General features: G+C 39.2%; 1 protein-coding gene across 2 annotated transcripts in view; it reads right to left on the bottom strand.

Annotated features, from left to right (window-relative positions):
- Nucleotides 1–15896, bottom strand: part of Bmp5 (bone morphogenetic protein 5) — a 126358-nt gene that overhangs the window by 9777 nt on the left and 100685 nt on the right. For both annotated transcript variants that reach the window (XM_032910196.1, XM_032910197.1), the window contains exon 5: nucleotides 1835–1911. In XM_032910196.1, the coding sequence (XP_032766087.1) occupies nucleotides 1835–1911 (77 nt within the window). The remainder of the gene's footprint in view (nucleotides 1–1834; nucleotides 1912–15896) is intronic.

Genomic DNA, 15896 nt, shown 5'->3' with positions numbered 1-15896 from the left:
CATCATGGAGAAGGGATAATCCCACCCTGAAACAAGCTGCTATTAAAATATTTGAGCAGCATAAATTGATCTTAGTTTCTTTTTTTTAAGAAACCGAAAGTTGGAAGAGTAAGGAAGTGGGCTGAACCTGGGAAAAGTTGAGGAAGGAGAGTGAATATGATCAAAATATGCTAATGAAAATTTCAAGGAACTAATAAAATATTTAAAAACAAAAACACAATAAAAACAAATAGTTTCATCTCATTATTATTTTGTGTCATTATTTTAATTCTGTGAATATGATCCTACGAAGGTGACTCATCTACTGAGAATTTGTTGTGACAGACAATAGACCAAAAGACATCTGAAAACTTCATTTTTTTTTCAAAGCCAGTAAAAAACTTTTTTTCTAAATTTCCTCTTTACCTCATTTGCGAAGCATATTAAAAAAATAAGAGTTTCAAGTGAAGGAAAAGCATTCTTGCAAACCTGGCTTATGATTTAAACTTTATAGTTGGAATTTCCTAAACAGAATTGTGATGGTATTGGAGCTAATGTAGATATTTATAATAATCCAAACGCATTTTATCTTCATAAAATTGAAAGCTCTAGAGATGCTTTGAGGAACGCTCAGTGTGCAGGCGTGCGTGCTGACTGGGAACGCACAGGGGCCTGAGTTTGGACACCCAACACCCAGGTGACAATCTGGGAGACCAGGAGGGCGGGGACAAGTCTGCCATGTGTTGGGGGTTTGATTTGTGCTTACATGGAAGTTCACACGTCTGCTGCAGGTCCCTGCCAACAGTTGTTTTTTTTTTTTTAACAGGTCAATAAAGAGCCAGCAGCTATGGGCAGAGGGACTGAAGTGGGACCTTTGGGATTCCTGGGAAAGAGATGTAGAGGAAGAAGGAGCAGGATCGCCATGAAAGGGAAGCAGAGATCGGAGCCCTTGGAGAAGTAAGAATCCAGGAAAGTGGCCCCAGGGATCACTCCCCTGACTGGATCTGGGGTAGCAGAGATGAAATATAGATTTGGCAAGTATCAACTCAGGAATATCGGAGGGGAGTGTGACAGCCACATGGAGGTTCAGCAGTGGCCCAGTCATGGAGCCAGTAAGGCATATTAAAAATAACACTGCGCATGTGTGTCTTTTCATTAGCAAATCCAGAGAACTCCAGCGGTGGCAAGAAGCGTGACCGTCCACCAGGAGCTCAGAGCGGTTTAACAATTTACTGCTATAGTCATGCTTGCTTGTAATCCCGGCGTTTTCTACATTGAAGTAGGAGAGCCATGACAATCACTGGCCTTTCTTGGCAAACATCATAGCCCCAAAGCCAACGAGCTCCAGACTCGGTTGAAAGATTAACTATTTCAAAGAGTAAGGTGGAAATCGATGGGGCCGGACACACGACGGTCTCTTCTAGTCTATACACATGCTCACAGACAAGCACGCTCAAGGATACAAAAATAAACACGTTAGTAAATGTTTGTTACATATGCAGAGCATGGTGGCGCATGCCTAGAGTCCTAGTCCATGGGACACGGAAACAGAAGAAGGAATCGAAGACATCTTGAGCTGCACAGTGAGATTCTGACTCGTGCAAAACAAAAGACCTGGGATATTTAAAGGACAGTGTTGGTTTTATCCGTTCTTAAATGTTACGTTTAAGAATTGATATTTCCCTAGATGGTTGTTAAGCCAACTCATTATGTTCCAATAAGGGGAAAATAATAAGGAAATGAAAATGATGTGTGTGAACCACATGCTGAATGGTCTTCAAGACAGTTATTATACTGGACTTACCACGGATTTAAGATAAAACAGGAGAGAAGTGCCCGAGTAGAGCGATCTTACCTGCCATCCCAGATCACGGAAACTCACATAGAGCTCGTGCTTCTTGCAAGCTTGTTTCTGTTCACTGGTATTATAATCTGCAGATCAAAGAAAAGCAAACACCCAGGTTTTAAACAAACGACTGCCCATTAGGTAGGGAGGAATACAATTTCTGTTATGAGATGATACATAGATAAAGTTTCCGGAGGAGATTGTATCTGAAGGTGTAAAACATGAATTGGACACTTGACTGAGGATTTTGGCTGTCGATCAATTTTCATATGTAGCACGTAGATAATGTCATTGGCTTTGTAAAGTTCCGAAAAGATTTCTATTGCCACCTGTGTGTCAGGCGTAGGCTGGTGCTCCATTCACCGAGTCCTAGTAGCTGTGTGATCATCCGTTAATTCAGTCCTACTATGGTGGCACTTTCTATAACTATGTCAGGCATATTTACACAATATCTTCTGCATGATACTTTTGGAGCAGATGCCAAATGTCTTTGGAGATTTTACTTAAATAAGTGACATCATTATAAGCGACTCCATTTTGAGTTTCTGATCATCACTCAAATGCATATTCACTTTAGGCATCTTTTTTCATGGCTAATGGATGTACCCAGCCCCCCCCCAAAATTAATCAGATGAATAGCTCAGGCAACCCACTCCATTTTCTATTCAACTTCACCTCCAATCTGTCAGGAAATCTCCCATGCAATTTTCACATAGATTTCAAACCCACTTTCTCACAGTCTCCTACATTGCTCCTGGACCAAGTCACCGTCACTGGCCAGGATTACTTCCATATCGTGAGTGGTAGTCTTTGTCCCCTTGTACTCCACAAAAAAGTGGTAAGTGGGCTTTTATCAAATTAGCCATGCATTTGTCTGAAAGAAGCCCTGCTATGGTTCTAGCGTCACCAGACATGAGACATCGGCAGAATGGCTATAGCCTTGCTGTGAGCTGGTCCCATTGCCTTGCTCGGTCATTTCCGGTAATTCTTCTCCCCCTGTACCTTGCCCTGCTTATAACACCTCCTCCTGTTGTACACACAGTTGAATTTGGACCTCTTTCAGGGTCCTGACGCTGCTCTGCTCTTTTCCTGGCATTTTTCTTTGCACAGACATCAACACCGCTAAGTGCTGTATTGTCCCGTAATTTTCACGCACCATCTCTCTAAATGGGTTGTTCACTAACTAGCACTTTTAGTATTGTAACTCTGATTCCAATAGTCCCCATTACTCTGATCACATAAACAAGCGATTTAAGTTTCACTTACACTCTGTGACTTCCTCTGTCATGGGTTATTCATAACATGTATTACTTCTTATCTCTGTTCTCCCCCTAGCATAAATCTTCACCAAGTCAGAAAGCCTGTTAAATCTGGTTCATTGATGTATACCAAGTACTAGAAATAGCAATCGATAAATAATATACACTTCATAAATATTTGGAGAATCAATGTACTTATTCCCTACAGTTTTCCGTGAGTAATTTAAGCTATACATTATTTATATTACATAATTTGCAATGTACTTTAAAAACATTAAAATTTGTATAATTGCTTTAACAAATTAAATATAAACATAAAATTCTATTTTGCATCTGAAATGAAGTAAAACGCATTTATAATGCAAAACTTTACAGAACATTTTTCATGTTGTCTCTGAAATTCTCTCCCACTTTTTACAAATCACATTCTAAAAGATTTGTATTATTCCCAATGTGAAGGAGGGAAACGAAAGAGAAATATATACACCTTCCTTCAAAGGAATTTTGTGTCGCTATTTCACCTTCTAACTTAATGACTGAGTTGCTGATGAAATAGTCTCAAACCAGAAAACAAAGGGTGACTCTATTATCTATGTTCTTTCCAATGACTATTTGTTTGATATCTGATTAGAAAATGAGGTAGTAGAATTGCCCCCTATGTCATAATTGAAGAAATATATGTTGATAGTCAGAAATAAAGAAAATTTTGTTTCCGTTTCTGTCCTCTCATTTTCAGGGAAACTTCTACCTTAATCTGAATAATATCCAAACAATTTTATTTAGGCAGTGAATGAGTATGTTTTTAACCATAAATATAAAATGAATACATTACATACACACATTTATAAATTAGATAGATAGATAGATAGATAGATAGATAGATAGATAGATAGATGATACAAACAAACAGAAAGAATACAGATAGATAATAAATATAAACTACATGTATGGTTATTAGAATTCCATGTTTATAAAAAAGAAACTGAATAAAATTTTAAAGAGCAAATATCTTGTTTCATTAATATAGTTTCATAAAGACGAAGTGATGTGTGTGTGTGTGTGTGTATAAAATATTACATAAAGGTAATGCGCAATTAAATTTATAATGGATTCTTGTTCCGAGAGTCTGATGTCATAGAGTTATACCTGTATGCTTATTCTGTCAGAAATAAAAATTAATGAGCACTGAGTGAAGTAAATATTTTACCCAAATCAGCAAAATCTACAGCTAGGTTCCCTCTCAATAGTTGGCAAAGTAAGCCTCAGGAAGAAGGTCTAGGAAATGATCTTCATAGCTTTAAAAATAGCAACTGGCAGTCCTTAGGAGATTAAATAAAATGGACATAATCCTGCTGTTGATGTACAGATGAAGTCATATGCCCAACTCCAGCATGGCCACAGATTGCCAGGAATCTTGACATTCTCCTGAGACCCCTTACCCCACATTATAAATCACCAGACCCAGACCCTCCTGGTCACATTGCATGAAGGTCTGTGCAACGCATCTGTGCTCCCCTTCACAACCTCTCCTACTTCCGATCACCATGAGCTATCTGTGCCGGATTCCTCTTCAGGCTCAGCCAGGCCCACACATCCTGTGCACAGGGCAAGCCTGGTGAGTCTGCCTGACCCTATCCTGCCTGTACATTACTCAATTCCAAGACCTACACCTGAACTCACAGCCTGATATCTCTCCAAAGCTCCAGGTACAGATCAGGTGGCACATCCTAAGCCCCAGCTCAACCTGCTGTGTCCACATCAGATATATAACCAGCAAAGGATCACATGACCAGATCTGATGTTAAAAATAATATGAGGGGTAAAGACACCACCACCCCACCCAATATTCACCAAGCCTATACAAATATTCTCCAGTGAGAGTTACATAGTTGAGCTCCACGGTACAGAATTTTAAAGAAAAGTCATAAACTTTATCAAAAAAGAAAAAAAAAACGAGGAATTTAAGGAAGACGCAAACAGCTCAGTAAAATTATAAAGAATAAACTCAGAGTGAGAAAGCACCTGAAAAATATGCAAGAAAGCACAAACATCAGTCTGAATGAAATGACTGGATTCAATGAAGAGAGAGAAACCATTGGCGAGAACGCGAGCTGAAATGTAAGTTGAGAAACTAAGTCACTCACTAGAAAAGTCAGGGGATTCCATCAGTAGAGTGGAGCAGGTAGGAGATAGAATGTTAGGACTGGAAGACGGGTAGAGGAGCTAGAAAAAAACTAGAAGAGAATGAAAATTTTTTAACCACAGAAAAGGAACGTGCTGGAAATATAAGATGCCAACGAAAGGCAAAATCTTCCAATTATAGATGAGGGAGAATAATCACAGGTCAATGGCAAAAACCAGATCTTCAATAAAATCATAGAAGACTTCCATAAATTAAGGGAAATCATATTCATAGAGATGAAAAAAGCACACGAAACCCCAACAGACACGCCAGAGAGGACCCTGTGGTAAATCATAGTTATGTCACTAAATACACAGGAAAAGATTCTTGAAAGGTGCAAAAAGAAAGAACACAAATCGCATAGAGAGGGAAATCCCACTAGAAAAAAATACAGCAAACTCCTCAGTGGAAACTTTGAAGCCCAGAAGAACCTGAAGTAATGAATTCCAAGATCTAAATAGCACAACTGTCAGTCAAGATTACTGCACCCAAAAAAAAAAAAAAAAAAAAAAAAAATCATGTGCCAGAGCTGAAGGAAAAAGAAAAGTTTTCCATGACCCAAATAGGCTAAGATATTCATAACCATCAGAAAACTCTAAGTAAAATATGGAAAAAAGTACTTTGGATGGAAGAAAGGAGTAAGCAAAACCAAGAGACTTAAGAAACTCCTATAATGGCTCGAGACCCCATATGAACAACAATGCCAACCAACCAGAGCTTCCAGGGACTAAGCCACTACCTAAAGACTATACTGACCCTGGGCTCCAACTGCATAGTTAGCAATGAATAGCCTAGTAGGGGCACCAGTGGAAGGGGAAGCCCTTGGTCCTGCCAAGACTGAACCCCCAGTGAACGTGATTGTTGGGGGGAGGGCAGTAATGGGGGGAGGATGGGGAGGGGAATACCCATAGAGAAGCTCGGGAGGGGGAGGGGTTAGGGGGATGTTGGCCCAGAAACCGGGAAGGGGAATAACAATCGAAATGTAAATAAGAAATACTCAAGTTAATAAAGATAAAAACAAAACAAAAACAAAAAAAGAAACTCCCATAATTACTCAGACACAAAGTGTGACTAAAACCAGCAAAAAACAAACAAGATGACTACAAGCAACACATATCTTTCAATAATAACTTTAAGTATTAGTGGCCTCAACTCTCTAGTCAAAAGATAATGGCTATTTGAATAGATTTTTAAAACTTTACCTTTCTGTTGTTCCCAGGAAACTCAGGTTTAAAGATAGATATGCCCCGAAAACGAAAGGATAGAAAGAAGAATCCCAGTACCAAGGGAGCAGGAATCAAACGAGCATTGCTCTCCCAATGCCTGACGAACTAGACTACAAACGAAGACGTGTCAGAGTAGATAGACAAGGACTCTTCATTGCAATCCCAAATACATGTGCACCAAGCTCTGGTGAAAACAACTTCATTTACAGAGTTTACTACTGGAATTAAAGAAACAGATTAGCATCAAACTATTAATAGTATGTGACTTTAATATCCCACTTTTTCCAATAGATAGATCATCTGGATGAAAAATAACAGAAACATCATAACTAAATGACATGCATCGGATGGAGCTAACAGGTATCTACAGGATATTCCACCCTAAACCCAGTGGAAGGTTCTGTAGTAAAAAGTACATGCTGAGACAGAAAACTGTTCAAAAATTCAGAAACTGTGAAATAACCCTCTGTATCCTATCTGACCATAATGTAATAAAACTTGAAGTGGACAAGTCTCTAGTTAGTGCACAAACCCATGGAAATTAAACTCATTTTTTGAATAATGAATGGGTCAAAATAGGAGTCAAACATAAAAGCAATCAAATAAATAAAGCAACTTGAGGTTTTATATCATCCCAGTCAGAATAAGGCAATGAATAGAACTAGAAAATAATCTCTACTGAATGAGATAAGCCAGACTCAGAAAGACAAATGCTACATGTCCCTCCTGAGGTTCCTGGCTCCACATCTGTTTGATAACCTGGAAAAACCATAGAAGCTCGGAGATCAAAAAGGTACACAGAGGAAGGAAGGAAGGACCACTAGAGACTAGAGTAGCAGGACACGTAAGATGCAAAGGACCCGAGGAAGGACTTATTTGGGGGGTGGTAAGTTGGTCAATACAGAAGGAGTGGGAAGAAGGAGGTAAAAGAAAAAAACCACCCACTAAAGATGTTTGGTAGAGCCACAGGGAAACATGCTATTTTTTATTTTTCCTAAATTGCATACACTTGTATATTTACACATAGATGTGCATTTTAAATGAATTTAAGCATCTTGGGCCAACAATGCTCCTGAATAGCACTAGTCTGTCTAATAAAAACCCCAATGCCACTCATGAGAAACCCTCTTTTGAGTTGTTGGTCAATCCAATTATACCCTGGGTTGCCTCCAAGAGGTTGAAGGTAGGTTCTTGACACTGATAACACTACACATGCAGGACACAGGACTTGGAAGACGCAAGCTGGATCTGACCAGAGAGCCACCTCTCTGAAGACTAACTTCCACAGTCTAGTAAACTGCCAAGGGAGGAAGCGCTAATAGTCACACCTAGCTGTCAAGCCTATAACATCACAACAAACCTCAAGGCAAGTTAGTCCCCAAAGTGTGATAGTGGCACTGATATACAGCACTGATGTCCGTGGTCCAGGCTGCCTCCGAGGGCCTTGCCTAGGTCCCTGGTCCTATCGCATCTGGGAGCTATATATGTCACCGTGCTGAAGAGTCACAGTCTAAACAGGCACCCGTCTTAGAGAACCCTTAGGAAGTAGGATAGGGATGCTGAGGTCAGCTCCCCACAGTTGGTAGCTTCTGGTGGGGGTGTAGGAGGAAAAGGACTGTTTTACTTAAGGGAGGCCACTAAGAGTTTGACCATGCTCCAGTGAGTTTATAGATAACACATATTGGATTTGTTTTGTTGTTGTTTTGTTTGTTTTGTATTATTATTATTGTTTTTAATTTTTAATTTTTTGGGGGGAGGTCACAAGGGAGGAGGACAAACATGGAAAAACTGGGAAATGAGAGTGATCGGGGTGCATGATGTGATATTCCCAAATTATTTATATATATGTATATATATAATTGTATATGAATATATATAATTGTAAATGAAGATAGACTGGCCTGAGTATACAAATTAAATGGTAATTGACTAAATTAAGTTTAAAAATTCTATATATGAATCAACAATGTTTCATTTAACTCTTATCAAAGATAACTCTTCTAAATGATATATAGCAGGTAGATGCTACAAATAGTTAATAGTAGACAGAAGGTATCAACATGTAGACATATTTTATATAGAGAGAGATTCAAAACAGAAGAATATTTAAGCTTGAAAACAGGTTAAATGAGCGAAGATGTTAAAATTTTTCTTTCAAAGCAAAAGATAATTTTCTAACTTTCTTTTTTTTAGTTTTCAAAGGGAGGAAGTAAGCAAATAGAGAATTAGGACAAAAATTAATTTATTCACAGAGAATGATGGATGCAGCCTAATGAAGCTCAAAATAGACTGTTCAGTAAAGTGAATCTTATATATACTTCAGGTTACTTTTCGATAAACCTGAAAAGAGAGACAGGCTACACCATGTGAACTACCAAGTTGAATATGTACAACCCGACCCAGAGGGATTGCTGCCATTGGTTTATACAGGGATATATGAGCTTTGGGGACGTAATAAATTTGTGACACAGAACAGTAACCAATAAATTAACAGCTACCTGAAATGTTTCCTTAATTCTGTTTAGCCAAGCATTGCAGTAACCATACAAATGGCACCTTCACCTTTGCATAGCTATATTCAACTTGTGGTTCACAACCCCTTTAGGAGTTCAATGACCCTTTCACAACTGCTTATCAGATATACTGCATATAAGATATTTAAATTATGATTCCAGGCTATGACAAAATTAGCTATGAAGTAGCAATGAAATAACATTGTGGTTGAGAGTCATCATAATATAAGGAACTGATTTGAAGGCTGAAGCACTGGAAAGGTTGAGAACCACGTCCTTAGAGACATAAATGTTATCTACAACCTTTAGATCCCGACTATCTGCTAAACTCTAGACGAAAACTTCCCAAATGTCTCCCACTCACTATTCGTACATCTGGTCTCAGCTTTGATTTCATGCAAACCCTGAGTAAATAGGATCAACACATGCCTAGTGGCCATATCCAAAACTACACAACTAATAAGTGATGTAGTCACTAATAATGGATAAACGATAGAAAACAAAAATGTGCCAATAAAAAAAAAAAGAGCTAGCACAGAGATTAGAATGGATCAATTTGCATTCTTCTACATGCTGACATCCAGCTGAACCAGCACCATTTGTTGAAAATTCTGTCTTTTTTCCACTGGATGTTTTTCTCTCCTTTGTCAAAGATTAAGTGACCATAGGTGTGTGAGTTCATTTCTGGATCTTCAATTCTACTCCATTGATCTACCTGCCTGCCTCTGTACCAATACCATGTGGTTTTTATCAAGATTGCTCTGTAATACACCTTGAGGTCAGGGGTGGTGATTTCCTCAGAAGTTCATTTATTGAGAATAGTTTGTGCTATCCTGGGTTTTTTTGTTATTCCAAATGAATTTTCAAATTGTTCTTTCTAACTCTATGAAAAATTGAATTGGAATTTTGATGGGGATTGCATTGAATCTGTAGATTGCTTTTGGTAAAATGGCCACTTTTACTATATTAATCTTGCTAATCCATGAGCATGGGAGATCTTTCCATCTGCTGAGATCTTCAATTTCTTTCTTCAGAGACTTAAAGTTCTAATATTACAGATCTTTCACTTGCTTGGTTAGAATTACACCAAGTTATTTTATTTGTGGCTATTGTGAAGGGTGTCATTTCCCTCATTTCTTTCTCAGCCTGTTTATCCTTTGAGTAGAGGAAGGATACTGATTTGTTTGAGTTAACTTTATATCCAGCCACTTTGCTGAAGTTGTTTATCAGGTTTAGGAATTCTCTGATGCAATTTTTGGGGTCACTTAAGTATAGTATCGTATCATCTGAAAATTGTGATATTTTGACTTCTTCCTTCCAATTTGTATCCCTTTGACCTCTTTTTGTTGTCTGACTGATATGGCTAGGACTTTGAGTACTGTATTGAATAGATAGGGAGAGAGTGGGCAGCCTTGCCTGGTCCCTGATTTTAGTGGGATTGCTTCAAGTTTCTCTCCATTTAGTTTGTTGCTGGCTACTGATTTGTTGTATATGCTTTTACTGTGTTTAGATATGGGCCTTGAACTCCTGATCTTTCCAAGACTTTTATCATGAAGGGGTTAGATAAACTGAAGCTAATAGAAGAGAAAGTGGGGAAGAACACATAGGCACAGGGGAAATTTTCCTGAACAGAACACCAATGGCTTATGCTCTAAGATCAACAATTGACAAATGGGACCTCATAAAATTGCAAAGCTTCTGTAAGGAAAAGGACACTGTTAATCGTACAGAAGGGCAACCAACAGATTGGGAAAAGTCTTTACCAAACCAACATCTGGTAGAGAGCTAATATCTAAAATATATAAAGAACTCAAGAAGGTAGACTTCAGAGAACCAAATAACCCTATGAAAAAATAGGGTACAGAGCTAAACAAAACATTCTCAGCTGAGGATTATCAAATGGCCAAAAAGCACCTAAAGAAATGTCCAACATCTATAGTCATCAGGGAAATGCAAATCAAAACAACCCTGAGATTCTACCTCACACCAGTCAGAGGGGCTAAGATCAAAATCTCAGATTATAGCAGATACTGGTGAGGATGTAGAGAAATAGGAACACTCCTCCATTATTGGTGGGATTGCAAGATGGTACAACTACTCTGGAAATAAGTCTGGCAGTTCCTCAGAAAATTGGACATAGTACTACCTCAGGACCCAGCTATACCACTCTTGGGCATACACCCAAAAGATACTCCAACATACAACAAAGACACATGCTCCACTATGTTCATAGCAGCCTTATTTATAATAGCCAGAAGCTGGAAAGAACCCAGATGTCTTCTGACAGAGGAATGGATACAGAAAATGTGGTACATCTACACAATGGAATACTACTCACTTATTAAAAACAATGACTACATGAAATTCTTAGGTAAATGGATGGAACTTGAAAATATCATCCTGAGTATGATAACCCAACCACAAAAGAACACACATGGTATGCACTCACTGTTAAGTGGATATTAATCCAAAAGCTTGGAATACACAAGATACCATTCACAGACCACATGAAGCTCAAGAAGAAGGAAAAGCAAAGTGTGGATGTTTCAGTCCTTCTTAGAAGGGAGAACAAAATATTCTCGGGAGGAAATACAGGGACAAAGAGTGGAGCAGGGACTGAAGAAAAGGTCATCCAGATACTATTCTACCTGCGGATTCATCCCATATGCTGCCACCAAACCCAGTCACTATTGTTGATGCCAAGAAGTGCATGCTGTCAGGAGCCTGATATGGATGTCTCCTGAGAGACTCTACCAGAGCCTGACTGATACAGATGAGGATACTTGCAGCTAAGCATTGGACTGAGCACAGAGACCCCAATGGAGGAGCTAGGGAAAGGACTGAAGGAGCTGAAGGGATTTGAAACCCCATAGGAAGAACAACAATACCAACCAACCAACCCTCCCATAGTTCCCAGGTACTAAACCACCAACCAAAGAGTACACATGGAGAGACCCATGGCTCCAGCCGCATGTGTAGCAGAGGATGGCATTGTCTGGCATCAACAGGAGGAGAATCCCTTGGCTCTGTGAAGGCTCAATGCCCTACTGTAGGGGAATGCCAGGGCGGGGAGGTGGCAGTGGGTGGGAGTGGGAGCATCTTCATAGAAGCAGGTGGAGGGGGATGGGAGAGGGGGAAAGGGAATAACATTTGAAATGTAAATACACAAAATATCCAATAGAAGTGTTCCGAAAAAATAAAGAGAGGAAGAAAAAGAAATAGGGCTAGCTAATGACGTACTGGATGTGACAGAGTAATTGCCTGGGAAAAGGTTTCTAAAACCTTTCACAATTCACAGAATAATCAATTTTGAATGTTAATATCTCTACAGCTCATGTCAATTAGAAACATTTTTATGTATGTAGCCTTGTGGGATTTTCCTTGTTTTAACTTCTCATTGGTTCTTTTCACATCATGCATCTCAATTGCAAACTCATCTCCTCCCTGCCCTCTACCCACTCTCAACCCTAGCAACCTCCCCTTCTATAGACAAAAAAAAACTCATTGTGGAAACTGCAGTGTGTCACAGTGTGTCCCACAGTATACCCTTTTTTCCACACTTCTTTGCTTGCAATATTCATTGACTCGTTGGTCTGGTACAAGGCCTCTGACTTCTGCTACTCTATCATCATTACTGTAACCTCACTGGGACTCCTCACAGATATCCTGTTGCTGCCCTATGGCATAGGATATCCTGTAGTTTGATTCTGTAAGATCCAGTAATTCATCAATGGAGGAGACCGATCCAAAGACCCGGATCTGTGCTTGACAGTTATCTGAGCTGGTCAGCCTGCTGGTTCTCCCCATCTCATACCCTAGGAGCTTGCTCAATGACATCCAGCGCCAGCAATACTGTGCTGCTTAGGTGAGGTGCAGTCCTGTTCTCCCAAGTGCTGAGGCAGGTGAGGGGTACAGCCAGTCCTGCTCTGATATCTTTGGAGTCAGCGCTCCTCCCTGCCATTGGTAGCAACGGGTGGGGCGGGGGGCATCTATCCTTCGCCCAAGTCATCATCTGACAGACAAGTGGTTCACTCACACCCTCAGGGCTGGCTCACCCACACTGTGAGATTTTTCAGTACAGTATTTACTTTAGAGACTCCATTCAGAAACAAGCAAAATGTTCACTTAAAATTATACGATTAACTATACTAATTCTAGCTTTATTAAAAACGCTGTGACATTTTAAAGGAATCAGGTCATTTTGCTAGGAATATGACTAAATTACATCTAAAACACATATAATGTATCATTTGTGATGTTTTACTGCTATATATTATAAAGCATCCTAGATAATTTAATCAATTCTAGCCTCTTGTTTGGATTGATGTTTCAAAAGGTATGCTTCCACTGTATACATTAGACAAGAGGTAATGTTTATTTGATTTGAGAATACATGCAGAAGGTTTGAGTTAGGATTAACTGTGTGAGAGAATGACCCCGAGACACCATCAAAGCTTTAGGCAGGACCACCACACGACCAGATCCGCTTTCAAGGACGCTTAGTACTAAGCATGTGGTAAAATGTTTTCCAGAGTTCTGGCATGAGCTGCGACTTGGCATATTTCCTGTTAGCTTTCACAGTCTCCTAATAGTCTGCTGTTTGGAGCACTTTATGTAACTCTTGAAACAACATCATGGTCCCCGGGTTCCTTGAAAACCTTATCAACCTAAAGTCTTTGTATCCTCAAGATTGGCTGACTTAAAACATAGCTAATGTCTTTTCTTCTTTCCTCTGCCATCCAAATTTCAAAGAGAGAAATTCGTTGTGTATGGTCAATGTGACATCATCCCTATCTTCCTTGTTCAACCTTCTGGCCAAAGGACCTGAGACTGGCAATCTCTGAAAACTCTGAAAGCAATAATTCTACAAATATTCATTTGAATTAGGAAGTTGGTTTTGCAGACACATTCAACATGTTCATTTGTCTAGTAAGTATCTGATGGGCACATATTTGTTTTAGATTCTCTTCTAGGCTCTCCTGTAGGGTTATGTACAGGACAGAGAACGTTAAGAAGTCCTAAGGAAGGAATCTTAATTTTTTTCCTTTGCCCTCCACTTTTCTCCCTCCCTCACTCCCTCCTTTCATACCTTCTTTTTTTTTTTTTTTTTTTTTTTTTTTTTTTTTTGTTCTTTTTTTTTTTTCCGGAGCTGGGGACCGAACCCAGGGCCTTGCGCTTCCTAGGTAAGCGCTCTACCGCTGAGCTAAATCCCCAGCCCCTCATACCTTCTTTTTATCATCCCTCTTTGCTTCTCTACTCCCTTTCTCCCTCGACTTTGTGTTCTTTTTTTTTTTTTACGCAATCCCTAGGGAACTCAGGTTGGCTTGGAATTCTGGATTTCTAGCCCCAGCCTCCTAAGTAAAGGGATTACACAACTTCCCCATGAGGTCCAGCATATGACTCTGAAACAGAACAAAGGTGAACTAAAATAGTCAAAATGGCCTGTCCTGGATTTTAATTCTCCTATGCCTAGTGCTTTTGCAGACTTCCAGCATTTTATGAGATACATTTAAAACTGCAATTTGACAAACTCCTATCATTACTTTCTTTAACCTGCCTCTAGCGTGTATTAGCCAGGGAGCCTTCGTTCCATCGTTTATCATAAAAGCCTGGTACTATTATGACATCCATTATTTATATTTGGATAATTTTACATTTTCCCTGGTATTTCGAGCCTCCCAAGTATCAAGTGTTCTGTTTATATTACCATTCCCTCCCTTTCAGCCCCACCTTTTAGCCCAAATCCTAAGAGGCTTTTCCAGTCAGCTTGATTATTACCTATTGAAAGGTTAAGCCTCCCAGAAAACCAGCTACTTTCTTATTATCAAAATAGGAATGGGCTTCAAACCCATCTACCACATATTTTACAGAGATGCTTGCCAAGGACAAACCTTGCAAAGCAGAAACACTGGTCTATACTATAATAAGCACACACACTAAACGTGTTGGGAAACTGGTGAAAAGGCTCCCGACCTGCGCCATATGTTTTATTCATCGATGGTGATAGAAGGATATTTGTTACTTTGTGGTCAAGAGGAGAAGAGGAGAGTTGGCCTGCAGGGAAAAGGACTTTGATGATTCTGGTTGCTGGAACCTTCTGCCAGAGTAATTAGAAGCTTGAATAACAAGAGCGTGGCTGTCCTTTGTGCTTTCCAGATTCCTCAGAAATTATTGACTATTTATTCAGTTTTAGAAAACTCCTTTCTTGATGTACAATGCTGCATTAAGCTAAAAGCATTTCAGTCAAATTCAGAAACTTTCTATCTGACTTTATATATATATATATATATAAAACTTTGACAAGGTAGTATTTGCAAGGAAAGGGGGCTTAGATTATTTTTCTCCATTTTCATATTTAGAGACTATAGTTTTTTGCCAAGCTAAATATTTTGTGAGGGTCTTTAACAAAGTAGTATAAAACTACCATTATTCTTCAATAGAACTCTCTTTGAAAGATTCTTTTTATATATGTAGCATTTAATCCAGCAAAATATAGTACCATATATAACTCTCTCCTATTGCTTCTGTTTCTAGACATACCAAACAAATTTCTGCGTAGCATGATTAATCTGGCAACCACACTTTAGGAGGGCAAATAAATTTCATCTTTTGAGACTCTCAGGTTCTGGGAGATTTGTTACATTGAAGTAAACCTCACAAATTTAAGATTTTAAAAATGTTAGTAAAGGCCATTTGAAATTAGAGTTCTAATTTGCTGAAATGCTGTTAGTGAGACTCGCGGCTATCCTGCGCATCTGCCTATCCGTTGTGCCTTGCCAAGTACTGTACATATATGGTGGCTGTAGACGTAGACCCATATACATCAGTAAACATGTGCTAGGCTTAGTCAAGCTCCAAATCTATTTTTCATAGATGGAAATAGATTCTTTT

This window comes from Rattus rattus, chromosome 8, assembly GCF_011064425.1.
Source record: "Rattus rattus isolate New Zealand chromosome 8, Rrattus_CSIRO_v1, whole genome shotgun sequence".
In the NCBI taxonomy this organism is placed as follows: domain Eukaryota; kingdom Metazoa; phylum Chordata; class Mammalia; order Rodentia; family Muridae; genus Rattus; species Rattus rattus.
Note: the sequence above shows the minus strand (reverse complement) of the source record. Positions and strands in the feature narration are given on the sequence as shown.